Source organism: Osmerus eperlanus, chromosome 15, assembly GCF_963692335.1.
Source record: "Osmerus eperlanus chromosome 15, fOsmEpe2.1, whole genome shotgun sequence".
NCBI lineage: Eukaryota > Metazoa > Chordata > Actinopteri > Osmeriformes > Osmeridae > Osmerus > Osmerus eperlanus.
Window position 1 is genome coordinate 12,460,419 of NC_085032.1, and position 18,597 is coordinate 12,479,015.

At 44.7% G+C, this 18,597-nt stretch overlaps 3 protein-coding genes across 4 annotated transcripts; all 3 read left to right on the plus strand.

Moving 5' to 3' along the window:
- Positions 1-108: 108 nt before the first annotated feature.
- Positions 109-5,873, plus strand: actr3b (actin related protein 3B). The gene is made up of 12 exons (XM_062479556.1): positions 109-446; positions 1,155-1,210; positions 1,417-1,541; positions 1,854-1,964; positions 2,135-2,230; positions 2,326-2,433; positions 2,796-2,939; positions 3,052-3,225; positions 3,381-3,473; positions 3,671-3,796; positions 4,108-4,191; positions 4,460-5,873. The coding sequence occupies exons 1-12, from the start codon at positions 403-405 to the stop codon at positions 4,553-4,555; spliced, it is 1,257 nt and encodes a 418-aa protein (XP_062335540.1). The 5' UTR covers positions 109-402; the 3' UTR covers positions 4,556-5,873.
- A 3,980-nt stretch (positions 5,874-9,853) lies between these two features.
- Positions 9,854-12,347, plus strand: cidea (cell death inducing DFFA like effector a). Of its 2 annotated transcripts, none has more exons than XM_062479704.1 (5): positions 9,854-10,052; positions 10,634-10,772; positions 10,862-11,029; positions 11,272-11,444; positions 11,831-12,347. In XM_062479704.1, exons 1-5 carry the CDS (start codon positions 9,985-9,987, stop codon positions 11,928-11,930), a joined length of 648 nt encoding a protein of 215 aa, XP_062335688.1. In that variant the 5' UTR covers positions 9,854-9,984; the 3' UTR covers positions 11,931-12,347. The 2 variants fall into 2 exon arrangements, with proteins under 2 accessions (XP_062335688.1, XP_062335689.1); XM_062479705.1 differs by having other exon boundaries at positions 9,858-10,052; positions 10,877-11,029.
- A 180-nt stretch (positions 12,348-12,527) lies between these two features.
- On the plus strand, positions 12,528-16,934 carry tubb6 (tubulin, beta 6 class V). The gene is made up of 6 exons (XM_062479703.1): positions 12,528-12,699; positions 13,072-13,180; positions 13,576-13,686; positions 14,290-14,534; positions 14,777-15,591; positions 16,684-16,934. Exons 1-6 carry the CDS (start codon positions 12,643-12,645, stop codon positions 16,751-16,753), a joined length of 1,407 nt encoding a protein of 468 aa, XP_062335687.1. The 5' UTR covers positions 12,528-12,642; the 3' UTR covers positions 16,754-16,934.
- The last annotated feature ends 1,663 nt before the right edge of the window (positions 16,935-18,597 follow it).

The window sequence follows — 18,597 nt, forward strand, 5'->3', positions numbered from 1 at the left end:
CATGCACGCAGGGTTAAGGTGGTAGTGGAATAATTCAATATAATCAATTTGATGGTTTCAGGCGCTATCTGGCGGCAGCCATCAGACTCTCAGTTTAGTACAGTGGAGGACTGGACCCGATCCCATCGAACTGCGCGAGGCTGTAGTTACCAGGGACATTTCCAGACCGTTTCTATTTTTTGCATCTTCCCTTTGACTCGGGAAGTACTTTCACTGTCAACCGAAATAGAATATAACGGTGCACGGGAATAATCGAGTACCCACAACCGTTTTGGTATTAGGTATAAGTCCGTGTAGCGGTGCAGCCATTTGACCTAGAATGAAAATGCGTAGTGTAGAATCCAGCTGATACGGTTGCTGTAAATAGATTGGTGTTGTTGTAACATTATCGTCATCGTGAGTATGGCAGCACCGCTGCCGCCCTGCGTGATAGACTGTGGGACCGGGTGAGTTTGTTGATATGAGAACAGTTGAACTCAGCTGACATATCCGAGGTTTGAGGGCACGTATGAAGAGGATTTTGCAAACAAAGCTAGGCTGCTATGAAACTAGAGCCTAAGTTATTCTGTCCTCATTTTTACTGCAAGTTAAAGCATGTTGACAAAGAACAAGCATGACAATACCAGGACAAATAGTTGTAACAGTTGGAGTCGTCTTGTGTAGTTAGTGTTAAAGATGTGTTACTGTCATAGTTAAATGTTTAAGATTAAATAGTCTATGTTGTGACTGGAGTTCTTATTAAATGCCTCGTTTGTCATACCAAATTTTATGTATCCTAGTTCATAAACCACTTAAGATATGTGACAGCCTATTATCATTAAGAGCTGTTGTGGGGGCAGTTAACTAGGCTATTACACAGTAAATAGGTCAGATAGTATTTATGTCACCTGCAAAATAAAAGAGATAAATGAAAGAGAAGCTAGGCCACAGGCAAACTGACTCAGCAGTGGCTCAACACTGGCTGTATAAAGTGTTTCCCTTGTTCACACATAACCTACTGTCGATTAATTACTATTGGTTTAGTGTTTCGTTTTTTATTGATTTCTTTCTAATCAAGCATTTCAGTTGTAATCATGATAGCAGCACAATGTGGAAAATATATATTTTCAATGCTGTGACGGGTCATGACAGTTCATTACTTTTCATGCTCATAGCTACACCAAGATTGGATATGCTGGGAACACTGAGCCTCAGTTCATCATTCCCTCTTGTAAGTGCACAGTAACTAACAACATCTGTTTTATATCTAGCTATAGTCCCTGTACAGTCCAGTACATTGCACTGGAGCTCAGCTGTATGAAAAGTAACATGTAGGTGATGAATTTACCAGTATGCTGTGTCTCCAGTTAAAGTCAAAGTGTGTGTTTGTATTTGAGTGACCTTCTTGTGACCTGTGCGTGTGTGTTCCTCTGTTAGGCATTGCTGTCCGGGAGTCAGCCAGCGTGGGTGACCAGGCCCAGAGGAGGCTGATGAAGGGGGTGGACGACCTGGACTTCTTTATCGGAGACGAGGGCATCGACAAGCCCAACTATGCAACTAAGGTGGTCTATCTGTCTGTCTGTTTCTCTGTATGTATGTCTTATCGTTTTTTTCCGTCTACCTGTCTCTCAATCTGTGTCTATCTGTCGCGGTCTGGGTCTGTCTGCAAACAACCATAAACAACCTAACATATGCATCCAAACCTTACTGAAACTCAGAAGCTGAAATCTTGAAATGTCTCAGTTCACAGTTGCCGTAGCTAATCAGTGTAAGCCCTTGTAAACCCCTCTGTTCTCACAGCTAGCTTCAATTCTGTTTTTAAAATATAGCTGTATAGTTCCTAGTTTCTAGTCCCATGTGTTGTCCTATCCTAGTGGCCTATTAGACATGGCATGGTGGAGGACTGGGACCTGATGGAGAAGTTCATGGAGCAGATCATCTTCAAATACCTCAGGGCCGAGCCTGAGGACCACAGCTTCCTCATGGTGAGATCAGTGTGTGTGTCCTCATCGTCACTGTTTTCCTGTGTGTGTGTGTGTTTGTTGTTAATAATTGCCGGGTGCTCAAAGACTGTTTACCTAATGGTGAGCGTCATTCAAGTTAGAGTGAGAATGTTGGTGTTGACTCTGTGTGTATTTGTGTTTCCCTCATGCAGACTGAACCACCATTGAACACACCAGAGAACAGAGAGTACCTGGCTGAGATCATGTTTGAGACATTCAACGTTCCGGGCCTCTACATCGCTGTTCAGGTACACACAGACACGCACACACACAGGATGGACGGAGGGTAGGAGAAAGACGGAGATAAAGAAGCAGGGTGACTGATGGGTGATGTCCCCCCCAGGCTGTGCTGGCCCTGGCAGCCTCCTGGACGTCCAGACAGGTAGGGGAGAGAACACTGACAGGGGTTGTGATCGACAGTGGAGATGGAGTCACTCATGCCATACCTGTGGTAAGGGCCACACACACACACACACTCTCACTCACTCACTCACTCACTCACACACACACACACACACACACATCCCCCCCCCCCCCCCCACACACACACACACACACACACACACACACACACACGTGTGTGTGTACTCTAGTACATACTCAGACACACACACACACACATCCCCCCCCCCCCACACACACACACACACACACACACGCGTGTGTGTGTACTCTAGTACATACTCAGACACACACACACTATATCTAGGGTAAGGATTTTGTCTCCTGGCCCAGGCTGAGGGCTGTGTGATTGGTTGTTTTGTGTTTCCTGTCCTTGACTAAGTGATTGGTTGTTTTTGTTCCCCGGCCCAGGCTGAGGGCTACGTGATTGGTAGCTGCATAAAGCACATCCCCATCGCGGGGCGGGACATCACCTACTTCATCCAGCAGCTGCTGAGGGACAGGGAGGTGGGCATCCCTCCTGAGCAGTCACTGGAGACCGCCAAGACTGTCAAGGTAGGCCACACACACAGCACATGAACACACTGGCCCTTATGAACACGCAGAGGTGCATGCCAATAAGCAAAACAAACTGTCCTTATAAGGCATGTTATGTGTGTGTTTCCAGGAGAGGTACTGCTACATCTGTCCAGACATAGTGAAGGAATTCAGTAAGTATGACAATGACCCCGGGAAGTGGATTAAGCAGTACCACGGCGTTAACGCCATCAGCAAAACTGACTTCCAGATAGATGTGGGCTATGAGCGCTTCCTGGGGCCTGAGATCTTCTTCCACCCGGAGGTACGCATCCACCCTTCACATGACCAACGCCACTGTGTTGACCTTCGTATTGACTTGTGCTTTGTAGATCATGGTAGCAAAATGAAAGGTTGATACGTGTGGCTGATCAGGTGACTACGGAAACGAGTTAACCCCTTGTGTGCTGTATGTTGTAGTTTGCCAACCCAGACTTCATGCAGCCCATCTCTGATGTGGTGGACGAGGCTATTCAGAACTGCCCCATCGACGTCAGAAGACCCCTGTACAAGGTAGGACTTGTTATATATGTGATAGTATGTTATTTACAAAGAAGGACATGTTATTTACAGAGTACAGCATCACGTATCGTACAAGGTAAGTATATGTGATGTCCATGTTATATACTGTATGTGTGTAGGTTCGTAACCGACTTGCACTCTTATGTTGCACATGTGGGTGCATGCTTATGTGTGCGTGTGTGTTTAAGAACATCGTGCTGTCCGGAGGCTCTACCATGTTCCGGGACTTTGGTCGTCGTCTGCAGAGAGACCTGAAGCGGGTGGTGGACGCCAGACTCAAACTGAGTGAAGAGCTCAGCGGGGGGCGGATTAAGGTGTGTGTGAATTAGAGATAGTACTCTGTTTGTTAGAGAGAGATAGTACTGTGTGTTTGTTAGAGCTAGTACTGTGTGTGTGTTTGTTAGAGAGAGATAGTACTCTGTGTGTTTGTTTGAAAGAGATGGTACTCTGTGTGTGTGTTTGTTAGAGAGAGATTGTACTCTGTGTGTGTGTTTGTTAGAGAGAGATTGTACTCTGTGTGTGTGTTTGTTAGAGAGAGATTGTACTCTGTGTGTGTGTTTGTTAGAGAGTGATAGTACTGTGTGTGTGTTGGCTCAGACTGACTGATCTCTGTCCTGTGTCACAGCCCAAGCCCATGGAGGTCCAGGTGGTGACCCATCACATGCAGCGCTACGCCGTCTGGTTTGGAGGGTCCATGCTGGCCTCCACGGTACACACACACATACTGTATACACATACTGTACATGCACACAGTTACATTTGATCTTAATACATTTGCATCATATTAATTATTTTCTAAACTATAGGAAATGTATTTTAATTATTTCGTACTTTCACATACTTATTGATAACTTTAATATTGTACGTGTTAGTACGTTTGTACTTTAAGTATAATATTTTAAACACACTCCGACTTGCATGCACAAACACACTCTCACCAGTCTCTCTGACCTCTGGCCTTTCTGTCTCTCTCTCAGCCGGAGTTCTTCCAGGTGTGTCATTCTAAGAAGGACTACGAGGAGCATGGCCCGAGTATCTGCCGCCATAACCCCGTCTTTGGCATCATGTCCTGATGCTGGGAATGCCTGCCACTTGCTGTTCACTGGAGGGCGCCCTCCTTTCACAACCAGGGCCGGTTCGGGTGGGTGGAGCTTTCAATTCAATGGGAAATAGCTTCCTTTGGTGAAACTCCGCTCACCTGTGCTTTGCCGTGGTATGAAACGCTTTCCATGACAGTGGTCTGGATCCCATCCACGCTCAGCCACCTATGTCCTTAAAGGGGCATTACACACAAAATGATTTGAATCTGACACGCTTAGATGTACTTTTGAGTGTAATACCCTTTTGCTGTGCATTTACCACTGTAGCCCACCTGCTCTCTCAACCCTAAAACCCCTCTCCATTCAGATGCACTTTTGAATGGACAAACTATTATTTATTTGGACTTGAGAAGGAATGTTGTATATTTTTCAAATGTAAAGTGAAGGTTTAGGCTACTTAAGGAACTGATTTAGATCTTTTGAACAATTTTGATTTTTGTACTGGGATTGTACTTGTCCTGGGAAACACTTAAAATTAAGACATAATCTGACAACTGTTTTTTTTTCTTGCATTGGTTTTAAAAACGTGAAAATATAACGCTACAAGTAATACATTCTGTTGTTTGACAAGTGACTTAAATTGAAAACGCGGGAGGACCTACTGGTAAACAAATTGGATTTTCTCCCCCCCCCCACCCCCTACTAGGTCGGTACAGAGGGCACATTAGTTACCGCATGAGCTGCTCCATCAGTCGCCTTATTTTTGTGCCTGTCGTTGTCATGGCTTGAAAATGTGTATTTTTACAATCAGGGGTGAAATGTGTGGGTGTGGGGAATCCTGGCTAAAAACGGACAGAATGAAGTATATGCTCAATAATTTTCTTTTTGTGTTAACCTAATCACCCTTGTGATTTCACAGTGGAAACGTTCTCAATCGAGAGGTCATAGAACTATTAGATCCATATTCAACCCCGGACCCAAATCTGTACCGTAGAGTCATAAGAATTGTAAGCTAAAGCATTTCAAGTTGTCTATATATTTATACGAAATAATAGTTTATCTGAAGAGAAACATTCACCAAATAGACGTCGAATATATTAATATTTTGTTGTACTATTAGGTCCAACATTGTTGAACGACAGAGAATGGGTTTAAGCATATGCAATAGTTTTAATGTGCAGGAGTAGAATGGAGTGATCGGTTATTTATTCAATTATTAAAATCTTAGTTTGACTGCGGTACATTTCTGTGCTTCACGAATAACGACTTAGTCTTGCTAACACATAGCTATTGCAGGTAAATGGAGCTACCAGGCCTAATATTGCGTGAATAAAGACACTTGTCACCTTCACGGATGTGCGTGTATGTTCTTGTGGTGCACGTCTCAGGCTCTGTTGATGATAACGTATTGCTGTAGGCTACAGTGGTTTCTATATGGTTCCTTTTTAAAAGTATATATTTTTATTGACTTCAGCCAACTACGACATACTGGAAGGGAGTTGGTAGCATCGGTGTTTTTCCAGCCATGGGTCGCTTTCCCATTTTAATCTGGGTCCTGGAAAAGTTCACGGAATTGAATAACTGCCCGCTTGGTTTAAAGAGGCTTAGCCTAAGTGTCTCAGAATTGGACTAAGAACTGTTTATGAATATCAGTGTTTTATATTCTGACCTATTTATACAGACCGATGTTGTATCACCCGATGCATGACTCTCTGGATTGGCACCCCTTCGCGGGAGCGCGCGCGAATCAAAGAGTGAAGGATTTCGTCTTGATATCGCAACCAAACGAAGGGGAGACAGAAGTCTCACATTATACTTTCTTTGTTATAGAATTCAAGAGAAGAATGTCGGTTATCTGTCTAAATATCAGATGCTATTTTCAACACAAAATACATAAAATTCTTCATTCAAACCGTATAGTAACGAACGCGAACCAACATTCGCAGGTTCAAAGTATTTCACATGGCTCTTCATACTAATGTAAATGTATGGTTCAAAGGCATGGGATTTTAATGCAGTTAGCCTGCGCGTAGGGTGGGTTACTCAGACAGGTCGAAAACAACAGCATTCTGATCCAGAATAGGCTATAAGCTGTCCTGAAAAGGGACCAAAGGTTCACATGCCTGTAGCCTACAAAAGTACTAAAAACGATCAACTATGTATCAACATCAAAATAAATTTTCTGACCATCAAATCTTTTTTTAAGATTGGAAATATTACTCTTATTGTTTAAGTCAATGAAATAAATGAAAAATAAAACATAATAATCCCACACCTACCATGGACTATTCTGATTTCAGACCTGTCCACCCTATATATACACATGTATTGGTATTAAATGTATGCTATTAAATGTACATAATGCTGGAGTAGAAGGGAAGAAACGTATGCAGGGGGAGAGCATTTCATGGCAGGCCTTGTTTTCCATTTGATGTAAGTGCAATGCACTCCCTCCTAACACTGACTAGGAAAGTGTTACATGCCTGAATCTTACTGTGGTTACTCATACTAGTGCCCTCAGTGTACAGTAACAATCCTTTGATGCTGGGATATACAGAACAGACAATAGAGGGGGTGGCATTTCATAACAGGCTTGTTGTATTCCTTCTTGCCATGAAATGCACCCCCTGCTAACCCTGACTAGGAAAGTGTTACATGCCTGAAAATTACTGTGGTTACTCATACTAGTCCCCTCAGTGTACAATAAGAATCATTTGATGCTGGGATATACAGAACAGATAATACAGGGGGTGCATTTCATGGCAGACTTGTTGTATTCCTTCTTAACATGAAATGCACCCCCTGCTAACTATGACTAGGAAAGGGTCACATTCCTGAACATTACTGTGGTTACTCATACTAGTCCCCTCAGTGTACAATAAGAATCATTTGATGCTGGGATATACAGAACAGATAATACAGGGGGTGCATTTCATGGCAGGCTTAATGCACCCCCTGCTAACTCTGACTAGGAAAGTGTCACTTGCCTGAAACTTACTGTGGTTACTCATTCTAGTCCCCTCAGTGTACAATAAGAATCATTTGATGCTGGGATATACAGAACAGATAATACAGGGGGTGCATTTCATGGCAGACTTGTTGTATTCCTTCTTAACATGAAATGCACCCCCTGCTAACTATGACTAGGAAAGTGTCACTTGCCTGAAACTTACTGTGGTTACTCATACTAGTCCCCTCAGTGTACAATAAGAATCATTTGATGCTGGGATATACAGAACAAATAATACAGGGGGTGCATTTAATGGCAGGCTTAATGCACCCCCTGCTAACTCTGACTAGGAAAGTGTCACTTGCCTGAAACTTACTGTGGTTACTCATTCTAGTCCCGTCCGTGTACAATAAGAATCATTTGATGCTGGGATATACAGAACAGATAATACAGGGGGTGCATTTCATGGCAGGCTTGTTGTATTCCTTCTTAACATGAAATGCACCCCCTGCTAACTATGACTAGGAAAGGGTCACATTCCTGAACATTACTGTGGTTACTCATACTAGTCCCCTCAGTGTACAATAAGAATCATTTGATGCTGGGATATACAGAACAGATAATACAGGGGGTGCATTTCATGGCAGGCTTGTTGTATTCCTTCTTCCAATGAAATGCACCCCCTGCTAACTCTGACTAGGAAAGGGTCACATGCCTGAAAATTACTGTGGTAACTCATACTAGTCCCCTCAGTGTACAATGAGAATCATTTGATGCTGGGATATACAGAACAGATAATACAGGGGGTGCATTTCATGGCAGGCTTAATGCACCCCCTGCTAACTCTGACTAGGAAAGTGTCACTTGCCTGAAACTTACTGTGGTTACTCATACTAGTCCCCTCAGTGTACAATAAGAATCATTTGATGCTGGGATATACAGAACAGATAATACAGGGGGTGCATTTCATGGCAGGCTTAATGCACCCCCTGCTAACTCTGACTAGGAAAGTGTCACTTGCCTGAAACTTACTGTGGTTACTCATTCTAGTCCCGTCCGTGTACAATAAGAATCATTTGATGCTGGGATATACAGAACAGATAATACAGGGGGTGCATTTCATGGCAGGTTTGTTGTATTCCTTCTTGCCATGAAATGCACCCCCTGCTAACTCTGACTAGGAAAGGGTCACATGCCTGAAAATTACTGTGGTTACTCATACTAGTCCCCTCAGTGTACAATAAGAATCATTTGATGCTGGGATATACAGAACAGATAATACAGGGGGTGCATTTCATGGCAGGCTTGTTGTATTCCTTCTTGCCACGAAATGCACCCCCTGCTAACTCTGACTAGGAAAGGGTCACATGCCTGAAAATTACTGTGGTTACTCATACTAGTCCCCTCAGTGTACAATAAGAATCATTTGATGTTGGGATATACAGAACAGATAATACAGGGGGTGCATTTCATGGCAGGCTTGTTGTATTCCTTCTTGCCATGAAATGCACCCCCTGCTAAACCTGACTAGGAAAGTGTTACATGCCTGAAACGTACTGTTGTTACTCATACTAGTGCCCTCAGTGTACAGTAACAATCATTTGATGCTGGGATATACAGAACAGACAATAGAGGGGGGTGCATTTCACGACAGGCTTGTTGTATTCCTTCTTGCCATGAAATGCACCCCCTGCTAACCCTGACCAGGAAAGTGTTACATGCCTGAAACTTACTGTGCTTACTCATACTAGTGCCCTCAGTGTAAAACCTTCGTTTGGTTGCGATATCAAGACGAAATCCTTCACTCTTTGATTCGCACGCGCTCCCGCGAGGGGGTGCCAATCCAGAGAGTCATGCATCGGGTGATACAACACCGACATCGAACACGTCACCATATAGCCTGTACAAGTCAAACAGGTGGAACAAGTAAATATGCTTAGAAGAAGTGAACCATTTGTAGGCTACAAAAACCACAGACGTTTTCTGTACCAATTTACCTAGTTAATTGTATAATTCGCCTAGCCTACTTATAAACACAGTCTTTATCTTAGTTTTTTATGTTGTGGAAGTTTCTTGCCAGGCCTGAGACACCGTTCAGGCTTTATAAAGTCACAGTTTAGTTTCGTATTTTAAGGGTGTTGAATTAATAAAATGCAAGGTATGAAATCCCCATTACAAGAGTATAAGAAGGGGACAATCACCTCTCCTTGAAAATCGACAGTCATATCATAACACAATCATTTGTCAAATCAAATTTAGCAAATTAATTCGTTTTCAATAAATGCACATGGATCTATGATAAGTAGCCTATTTCAACATGCTCATCATAGAGTATATGATTGACCAATCATGCTACGATAGTGTTAATAAGAGGTGCGTCACCATAAAACAGGGAAGGAGAAGTAGGCTAACTCCAATCGACAGTTCATTGACGGAGCACCGTTTCATTTGGGGCGGATTATTTTAGTTCTACCGTTCTTTTTAAGGATAGGCCTACGACCGGAGAAGGAGAATGGCGCCGCTATCGATTCAATCCAGCGTGGAGTATGCGAAGAACCTTCTCCCAGAGACCCTAATAAGGTGAAGCATGTGTGGTGCATTTTTAAAATTCAGTTCCCAATTTTTTAAAGTCATATGATATGATCTACCACGACCGTGGCATCTGTCAAGTTTTAGTATCAACAAGGCCAGTCTTCAGCAGTTTGGGCTCATTCCTAACTGCAAGCAGGGTTAGACAACTTTTGTATTGCTGAGTAAATTTGAATTCACAGCTGTGTATTTCATTTTATGTTTGAAAATGTACATGGTAATTTCACTTTAGGTGCATCCATCCATGGATTGCCACAGAAAAAAATCTTTATTCCCTCAATAGACAAGTTCCATTCAAACAGTTCTTTCAATGTTAATGGAAAATAATTACCGTCCTGATTGTGTTCAGCTTGGTTTGCTTGACTCATTCTTCCATGTGACTTGGCAAGAGAGCCAATCCTTGATTATCTTTTTGTCTGGCTGGAATTTGTTTCTCTGGAAAAAGGTTCAGAGGCCACTGCAGTTCCGCAGAACAATCAGACCTTTTCATTTTAGTAGTTTGTTCTGCACCTGTTCCTTCTCTCCTCCAATCCTGGTCTGTGCTTCATTCAATTGTCATGTCTCCCCCCCAGATCTGTGTCCACGGTCCAAACCACCATCTCCCGCCACATCCTGCCAGTTCCCCAGCCACGCCCCTACAAGGTGTGCACCCACAACCGGAGGCGGAGACGAGGACTCGTAGCCTCTTCATTGGACGACCTCTTGGACAAGGTGAGACTTGGACCGTGGATCAGCTTTTTGTGTAAATCTTTCTGGGTGCATAGATCTGTCCAGGGTTCTGTTATGAGAAGCACAATCAGTTTTTTTCCCTGCAGGTGTCCTGTGCCTTCCTGCTGACGTGCCAGTTCCTGACCCTGGTTCTGGAGGAGGACGGCACCATGGTAGAGGCTGAGGATTTCTTCCAGGCTCTGCCCCCCAACACCCACATCATGGTGCTAGAGAAGGGGGAGGTGTGGACGCAGAACAAGGTAGAAGACTTCGCTCATCTGTTCTCCACGAGGAGACCCTTCTTTTTCCATCTCCCCTACCCCTCTCCTTTTCTTTTATCCTGTGTATTCTCTTCCTCCACCCCCCCCCCCCCCCCCCACCCACACTGTTTTTGTTCATGCTGTTTTACCGGTAATGCTTGGGCAATGTTGCAAAGACCTTTTTCGACAAGGTGGCAGTGATGTTTCGTCCCTTGAACTTCTGTGTGTTGTGATATCCGCAGGTCCTCCCCAGCTTCCGCCAGCCTAGGAGGAGTGGCATAGCCAAGTTGACCTTTGACCTGTACAAGCTCAACCCTAAGGACTTTGTGGGCTGCCTGACCATCCGGGCCACACTGTATGAAATCTACACTTTGTCCTACGACATCCGGTGCACCAAGGCCAAGGATATCTTCCGGTGAGGCTACCATAGTCTATGGAAGTACATTGGTGTGCCTGGATGGATGTTGAAAAGTCTCTAACACACACTGGCCATTTATCAATCCGAAAAATGCTAAGAACGCAGTGCAAGGACTTCTGGGAAATCAGACGTGTTTCCGCTGGCCAAGTCACCCACTCATGAATCCACGATAAGAGGTGGATTGAGGACAGATCTGGGCTTTTTTTAGCGTTCTTGGTAAATTGTGTTTTTCAAATTAGAAAAGTACGAATACAGAACGGAAAAAATGTGGATTCATAAACAGCTGCTGATTTTACAAATGATCTTGCTCGCTCTCATTTTCTACATTTTATCTGAGACGTATGCACACTAGCGGTTATCAATCCCCCTTTCTGTCTCTGCAGGTGTGTGCTGCGCTGTGTGACCTGCATGGCCAGAGTGTCAGGAAAGCTTCTGCTTCAGGGCTCCACCTATATCCTGCAGCTCCTAGGAGAGGACGACTAGTGCTGTCAGCCCTGCTCTATCCTCCCCATCCCTCCATTATCTTCTCATCCCTCCATAATCTCCTCGTCTTCATCTGCCTCCTCCACTCTCCCCACTGCCCGACCACTTTCTCATCCGTTGGTCCTTTCCCCTGTATTACTGGTACTGTCCACCAGATGGGGTAGTGCGTTTTCCGCAGCAAATAAATATCTCGCTATGTAGCGGTTTAAGTAATTTATTTTAGATTTTATTCCTAGATAATTTTATTCCCGTTTGTCTGTTATTATCTTGTTTATTGAGCAGCATTTGAGACCACTGAAACTGTCTGGTGCTAAATGCGCTACTTGAACGTTATTATGACGTTGAATACAAACTAGGTTATGCCTATGTTCATCTTGTTAAATGTATAAATAAAATGTAGTTTATTTTGTAAAGTGTGTTCTGGCTTGATATGTTTGCGTTTGGGCTTTTTATCTAGCTCTCTTGAGTATAGGCTACTTGTGAAAACTGAAACTTGCACAAAAGGGACTGCTCTTCCCACATGTTGCATGCGCGCACAGCTGACCAGCTGGCGAGTCATCCGCGGGAATGTGCAGGGCGTGGCCCGGCCCGCGCACCGAGAAGAGTTTGGAATGCCACCCTCCGTAATTCAGTTAAGCGTGAATTTTAGACCGGAGCTCACGCACTCAGACCTCTGCTCTTCAAATTAGGCTATAACCGTCACACGCGCAAAATGAGAGAAATAGTTCACATGCAAGCTGGACAATGCGGCAACCAGATTGGGACCAAGGCAAGTAGTGGCTCGTTACTGTTCTATGAGGATATAAAGTTGTGCGTACGGGACTACACATCATTGTTAAATAACTTGCTCAAATCCCGTGTTGTTAAAATATAAATGTATTTTAAGCTTTTTTCAAAGTTATAGCTTTCAATGAGACAAAAGTAACCATTCCGTTTCTGCCGCTCAACCGCCTATAATAAAGATCATAACGGGGCCATCTGGGAGTGGTCCAACAAATCCAGCATGCTGAGAAACTCTTCAGCCTCAGCTGATATGCTTTGTGATCGCGATGGGAGAATGCTTTAGCTCTTCAACTGTATTTCGGGTGACTTATTTTACAACTGGAATTTGAAATGTCATACCAATCTTCTTCTGCTGTAGTTTTGGGAGGTGATCAGCGATGAGCACGGAATTGACCCCGCAGGAAACTATGTTGGTGACTCGACCCTGCAACTGGACAGAATCAATGTCTATTACAACGAGGCCTCCTGTAAGTGTGCACGTGTGCACCGAATCATCATTCCTAAAAGATATGTCAGACTCCCCCAGTTGTCAAACTCTTTAACCCTTGTGCTGCCTTCGGGTCACATGACCCAAAGGTTCATAACGAACCATCGTTGTGTTTACCCAATTTTACCCAATACAAAAACAAATAAAAATAATTTTCTTTTAACCTTCGCAATGTGGGGGGTCTGAGACAGCCCACCGGTTAAAAGAAAATGCTTCACTTTGTTTTTGTATGCGGTAAAGTTGTCGCAATACAACGGTGGGTCACAATGACTGATGGGTCAGAATGACCCGAAGATAACACAAGGGTTAAGAAGAATCACTGAGAACATAAGCGACCTTCCTGTCCTGTATCTGTTTGTTGTTGTGCTGGTGCAGCACATAAATACGTCCCCCGGGCTGTGCTGGTGGACCTTGAACCCGGCACTATGGACAGCGTCCGCTCGGGGGCCTTCGGACAGCTCTTCAGACCAGACAACTTCATCTTCGGTGAGATCCAGAGCACAACACAACATTGACTCCCACTGAGGACAGTGCGCTGTGGGGTGAGAGAATGTTAGCTATGTGAAGGATGTGTGGTTTTATGAAGGCCCTTGGCATCAGACACACTGGACTGACACACATACAGACGGAACAGAACAGACACACTCTGAACAGTGGTTAGGAGATCTCATAGGTTCATGACTAATGGTCCACAAACGATGTCCAGAATAAAGAACAGTAGAAGGATTGGAGGAGAACTGTTTGACAGAGCGTGTGTAACAAATACCAGAGCCACCACGAACAGTATTACATTTACATTTATTCCTTTAGCTTTTATCCAAAGTGACTTACAAGAAAGAGCTTACTGAGGATTTGTTTGATAAACTACTGTTCTGTGGGATTAGGTGTTGACATTAGTTTACGCGCACACATACACACACACACTGACTCTAGTGCCCTCCCCCATCCCTGGATGATGAATGATTCACATGTGCTGGTGTCAGCCTGTGTATGTGTGTGTATATACTCTATATTCATGACACCCGTGACGGGAGCTGTGTATAATGTTTCCATGACTCTGGCCTCGGGTGTTTGTTCCGCTGTCCCCAGGCCAGACAGGTGCAGGTAACAACTGGGCCAAGGGCCACTACACGGAGGGGGCAGAGCTGGTGGACTCAGTGCTGGACGTGGTGAGGAAGGAGTGTGAGCACTGTGACTGCCTCCAGGGCTTCCAGCTCACCCACTCCCTGGGCGGGGGCACAGGGTCGGGCATGGGCACCCTGCTGATCAGCAAGATCCGCGAGGAGTATCCCGACCGCATCATGAACACCTTCAGTGTGATGCCCTCACCCAAGGTAGCTAGTGTGTACTGTGCTGTACAGTAGAACACTAACAGCTAGTGTATGCTGTACTGTGAAGCAGCACACTAACTAACCCCCATCCTCTTTCCCAAAGTAGCTTGTGTAAATTGTTTTGAAACATGCCTCTTCCATGGTACCTAGTGTATACTACACCATGCAAAAAAATACTTAACCTACCTTACCTCCTACCCTACCCACCTTGTACCCTGCTATACCACCCCCCCCCCCCCTACAAGGTATCTGACACGGTGGTGGAGCCCTACAACGCCACCCTGTCTGTCCACCAGCTGGTGGAGAACACAGACGAGACCTACTGCATCGACAACGAGGCCCTGTACGACATCTGCTTCCGCACCCTCAAACTGACAATGCCCACCTACGGCGACCTCAACCACCTGGTCTCTGCTACCATGAGCGGCGTCACCACCTCTCTGAGGTTCCCCGGCCAGCTCAACGCCGACCTCCGCAAGCTGGCCGTCAACATGGTGCCCTTCCCCCGCCTGCACTTCTTCATGCCCGGCTTCGCCCCGCTCACCGCCAGGGGGAGCCAGCAGTACCGCTCCCTCACCGTGCCTGAGCTCACCCAGCAGATGTTTGATGCCAAGAACATGATGGCGGCCTGCGACCCTCGCCACGGGCGCTACCTGACCGTGGCCGCCGTGTTCCGAGGCCCCATGTCCATGAAGGAGGTGGACGAGCAGATGCTGGCGATCCAGAATAAGAACAGCAGCTACTTCGTGGAGTGGATCCCCAACAACGTGAAGGTGGCGGTCTGCGACATCCCTCCCAGAGGGCTCAAGATGGCCGCCACCTTCATCGGCAACAGCACGGCCATCCAGGAGCTGTTCAAGCGCATCTCCGAGCAGTTCTCAGCCATGTTCCGCCGCAAGGCCTTCCTCCACTGGTTCACGGGCGAGGGCATGGATGAGATGGAGTTCACGGAGGCAGAGAGCAACATGAACGACCTGGTGTCAGAGTACCAGCAGTACCAGGAGGCCACTGCCAGCGATGGAGACGAGGCCTTCGAAGACGAGGATGAGGAGATTAATGAGTAAGGAGAACGATTGCAACATCCTAGAACGTTGCTAGAATGCCTCACTATGAATGTTCTTGTTACATCTTCTATCGATGGTAAAACATACACCCTTGCTAGAATGTTTCTTTTGTGGCCACAGATTGTCTTAAATGTTTGTTTTGAATGATGAGTATGTTTTGAAAGCTGTGAATTTGAATGTTTGGAGGGTCTTTGGGCACAGAGAGTGGTACTTGGAGTGGTTGTAATAAAGACCTTCTAAAGACCTTCAGAGAAGTGTGCCGTGCGTGGAGATCCTGTCCTGTGTCCAGTTTTGTACTGTCAAGTTATGTACTAATATGTATGCATATCTGCATGTATACTAAGAAGACATCTTTGATCTAAGACCTACGCTTCCAAAAACGTTCAGTGGGGTTTCTTATAGAACATCGAATATTAGGTGTGATTGTGAGTGCAGTCCTGCCCTGGTTTACAGATACACAGACAGCCAGACAGCCAACCAACTGAGAGCAAAGCACCATCAATAGAGAGGCTAATCGCCCTCCCCTGACTCCATTGTGTGGGAAACTGGATATCCCAGCAGTTCTGTTTGAAGCCCATTGAAAAGAGATAGGAACAGTCTAACTAAATCTGGGGTCCTATGGGGGGGGGGGTGCTGTTAATCACAGCAGTTGCTGAGTTAGGCGTTCTGTTATTAGCACAGTAGTGTGTGTGTGTGTGTGTGTGTGTGTGTGTGTGTGTGTGTGTGTGTGTGTGTGTGTGTGTGTGTGCAGTGTGTGTGTGTGTGTGTGTGTGTGTGTGTGTGTGTGTTGGGGGGGTTAACAATAGAATCTATGCTGCTAGCCTTACTTGGATGAGACCATGGACTGGACTGTTCACCTACTGCACTTTGGAGCAGACACTCACAGGGATATACTTCACAGAGTCAAGACTTGACAGAATACATGTTTTAGTGAATAGCCTGGTCAGGGCTTGGTCACCCATGGTATCAGACCTGCTAGTCAGCTGGTAAGGAGGAGCAGTATGCCTGAGTCATGCTACTCTAAATAGTGTGGGTGTGTGTGTGTGTGTCATCCCTGTATCTTACCCTCTCACTCATCTGACCAACAGGCATTGGAACGAGGAGCCCCAGACTGAAGTCTCCTTCATGCCTGACGTCAGTGTTAGTCCACTGAGCTGAAGTCTCTGTCCCTGCCCGATCACACAATGTTATAGTGCACCAGGTGTGAATCCAAGAGATTATATTGATTAGGTGTTTATTGATTGGTTTAATATTGATGAACTGTTTCTTTAATTGTTTGTCTGGGGACCATATGCCCTTCAGCTACTGCCCTGCTTAAATAAAGGCAAAAGGTCTGAGAGCTTTGATGACAACGCTTTGTTGAACACCCCCAGTCTATCACAGGTAGTTTTGTGTTTGAGTATTGCGCCCTCATCAGGACAAGAATTGGTGGCAGATATTAGGGTCCGTTTAGAAAATAATTCAGACTGTCCTTACAGAAACACATATGAAACATTTACATTTAGTCATTTAGCAGACGCTCTTATCCAGAGCGACTTACAGTAAGTACAGGGACATTCCCCCGGGGCAAGTAGGGTGAAGTGCCTTGCCCAAGGACACAACGTCATTTTTCCTTGCGGGGAATCGAACCGGCAACCTTCTGATTACTAGCCCGATTCCCTAACCGCTCAGACATCTGACTCCCTATAACACAAAAAACACATACATGTTCACATATGAAACGTTCAGACATATCCATACTACTGAAAACTCACATCCACATATGTGAAATGCTGGCATAGACACATATGAAACACATTCACATGTGAAATGTTCACACGCATTCATACTACTGAAAACTTACATATAAATACATATGAAATCCTTGCACAAACGCATGTGAAACACATTCACACACTCATATATGAAATGCTCAAGTCTTATAAGGATGAGTAAGAAGCTTTGAGAATGTAAGTTTGATAACTTTTGTACTTAAAAAAAAAAGTTTTTTGCATCATCAAAAGTTTGCATCATTTATGAGTACTTGATGAGGACTCTAGCCTATACTCTACTCCTGTACTCTGCTCTAGAGCATGTACTCTGCTCTAGGCTTCTCTGTTATCCTCTCCCCTTTCCTCTTCTCTCTTCTCCTTTCACTTCTTCTCGTGTGGGGATTTTTTTGTTGTTGAAAGGTTTAAAAAATAAAATAAATATTTCCAAAAAAAGGTTTTGAAAAATTGAAATGTTGGAGAACTGTTTTAAAAACGTTTTATATTTTTCCACAACGTGTCGCTGTAGGACCACTTTGTTTCAGGGGTTCTCACGCAACAACCCTGGATGCTATCTTTGCAGAACCGCAGTCCGCGGGTTTTTTTTACAACGCGGTGTAAAGGTAACACGTCGTATTTATGGTTACGAAAGACTAGGCGACAGCCTGTGCTAAGATAGCTTCACAGTGTATTAGAGTAACCTACCAACAGAAAAATAATTACTCTAAATAACGTACAAAAGCTGCAAACATTTGATGGTCAGCAGAACATGTATAAACAGTGTGCATACAACACATTGGCCTGTATTGTATTTCCACTCATAAGCGTGTATGGTGTTGTTACTTTCTTATTCCTTCTGGTATGACGCGGTCAGAGATCTCTTTGATATCTTTCCAAACTTCTCACTTTTAATAGTTTTAGTTTCAAGGTCAGCGGAGAGGAGATGGCATATCGCGGCCTAACCCCTTTTAAAATATTTGCTCATGCAGCGGTTTGAAAGTCGTGTCGGTCTATTTCAGATATGCGCGCTATCTGCGATGAGAGAACTGTATTAATGAGAGCGTCAGATCACCCTCCATCTCTGAGCAGACACGTTAAAGTAGGTCTACACCAGACTGTTTAATTGGCAATTAAAATGACACAAAACTCCCCGGTACAAGTATAAATATTCAGATCGCTTTGCGAGGCTGGCAGCTGCGGTCTGGCTCTGTTGTGCTGTGTTCTGAACAGGTCATTAAGTATTCTGGGCACTAT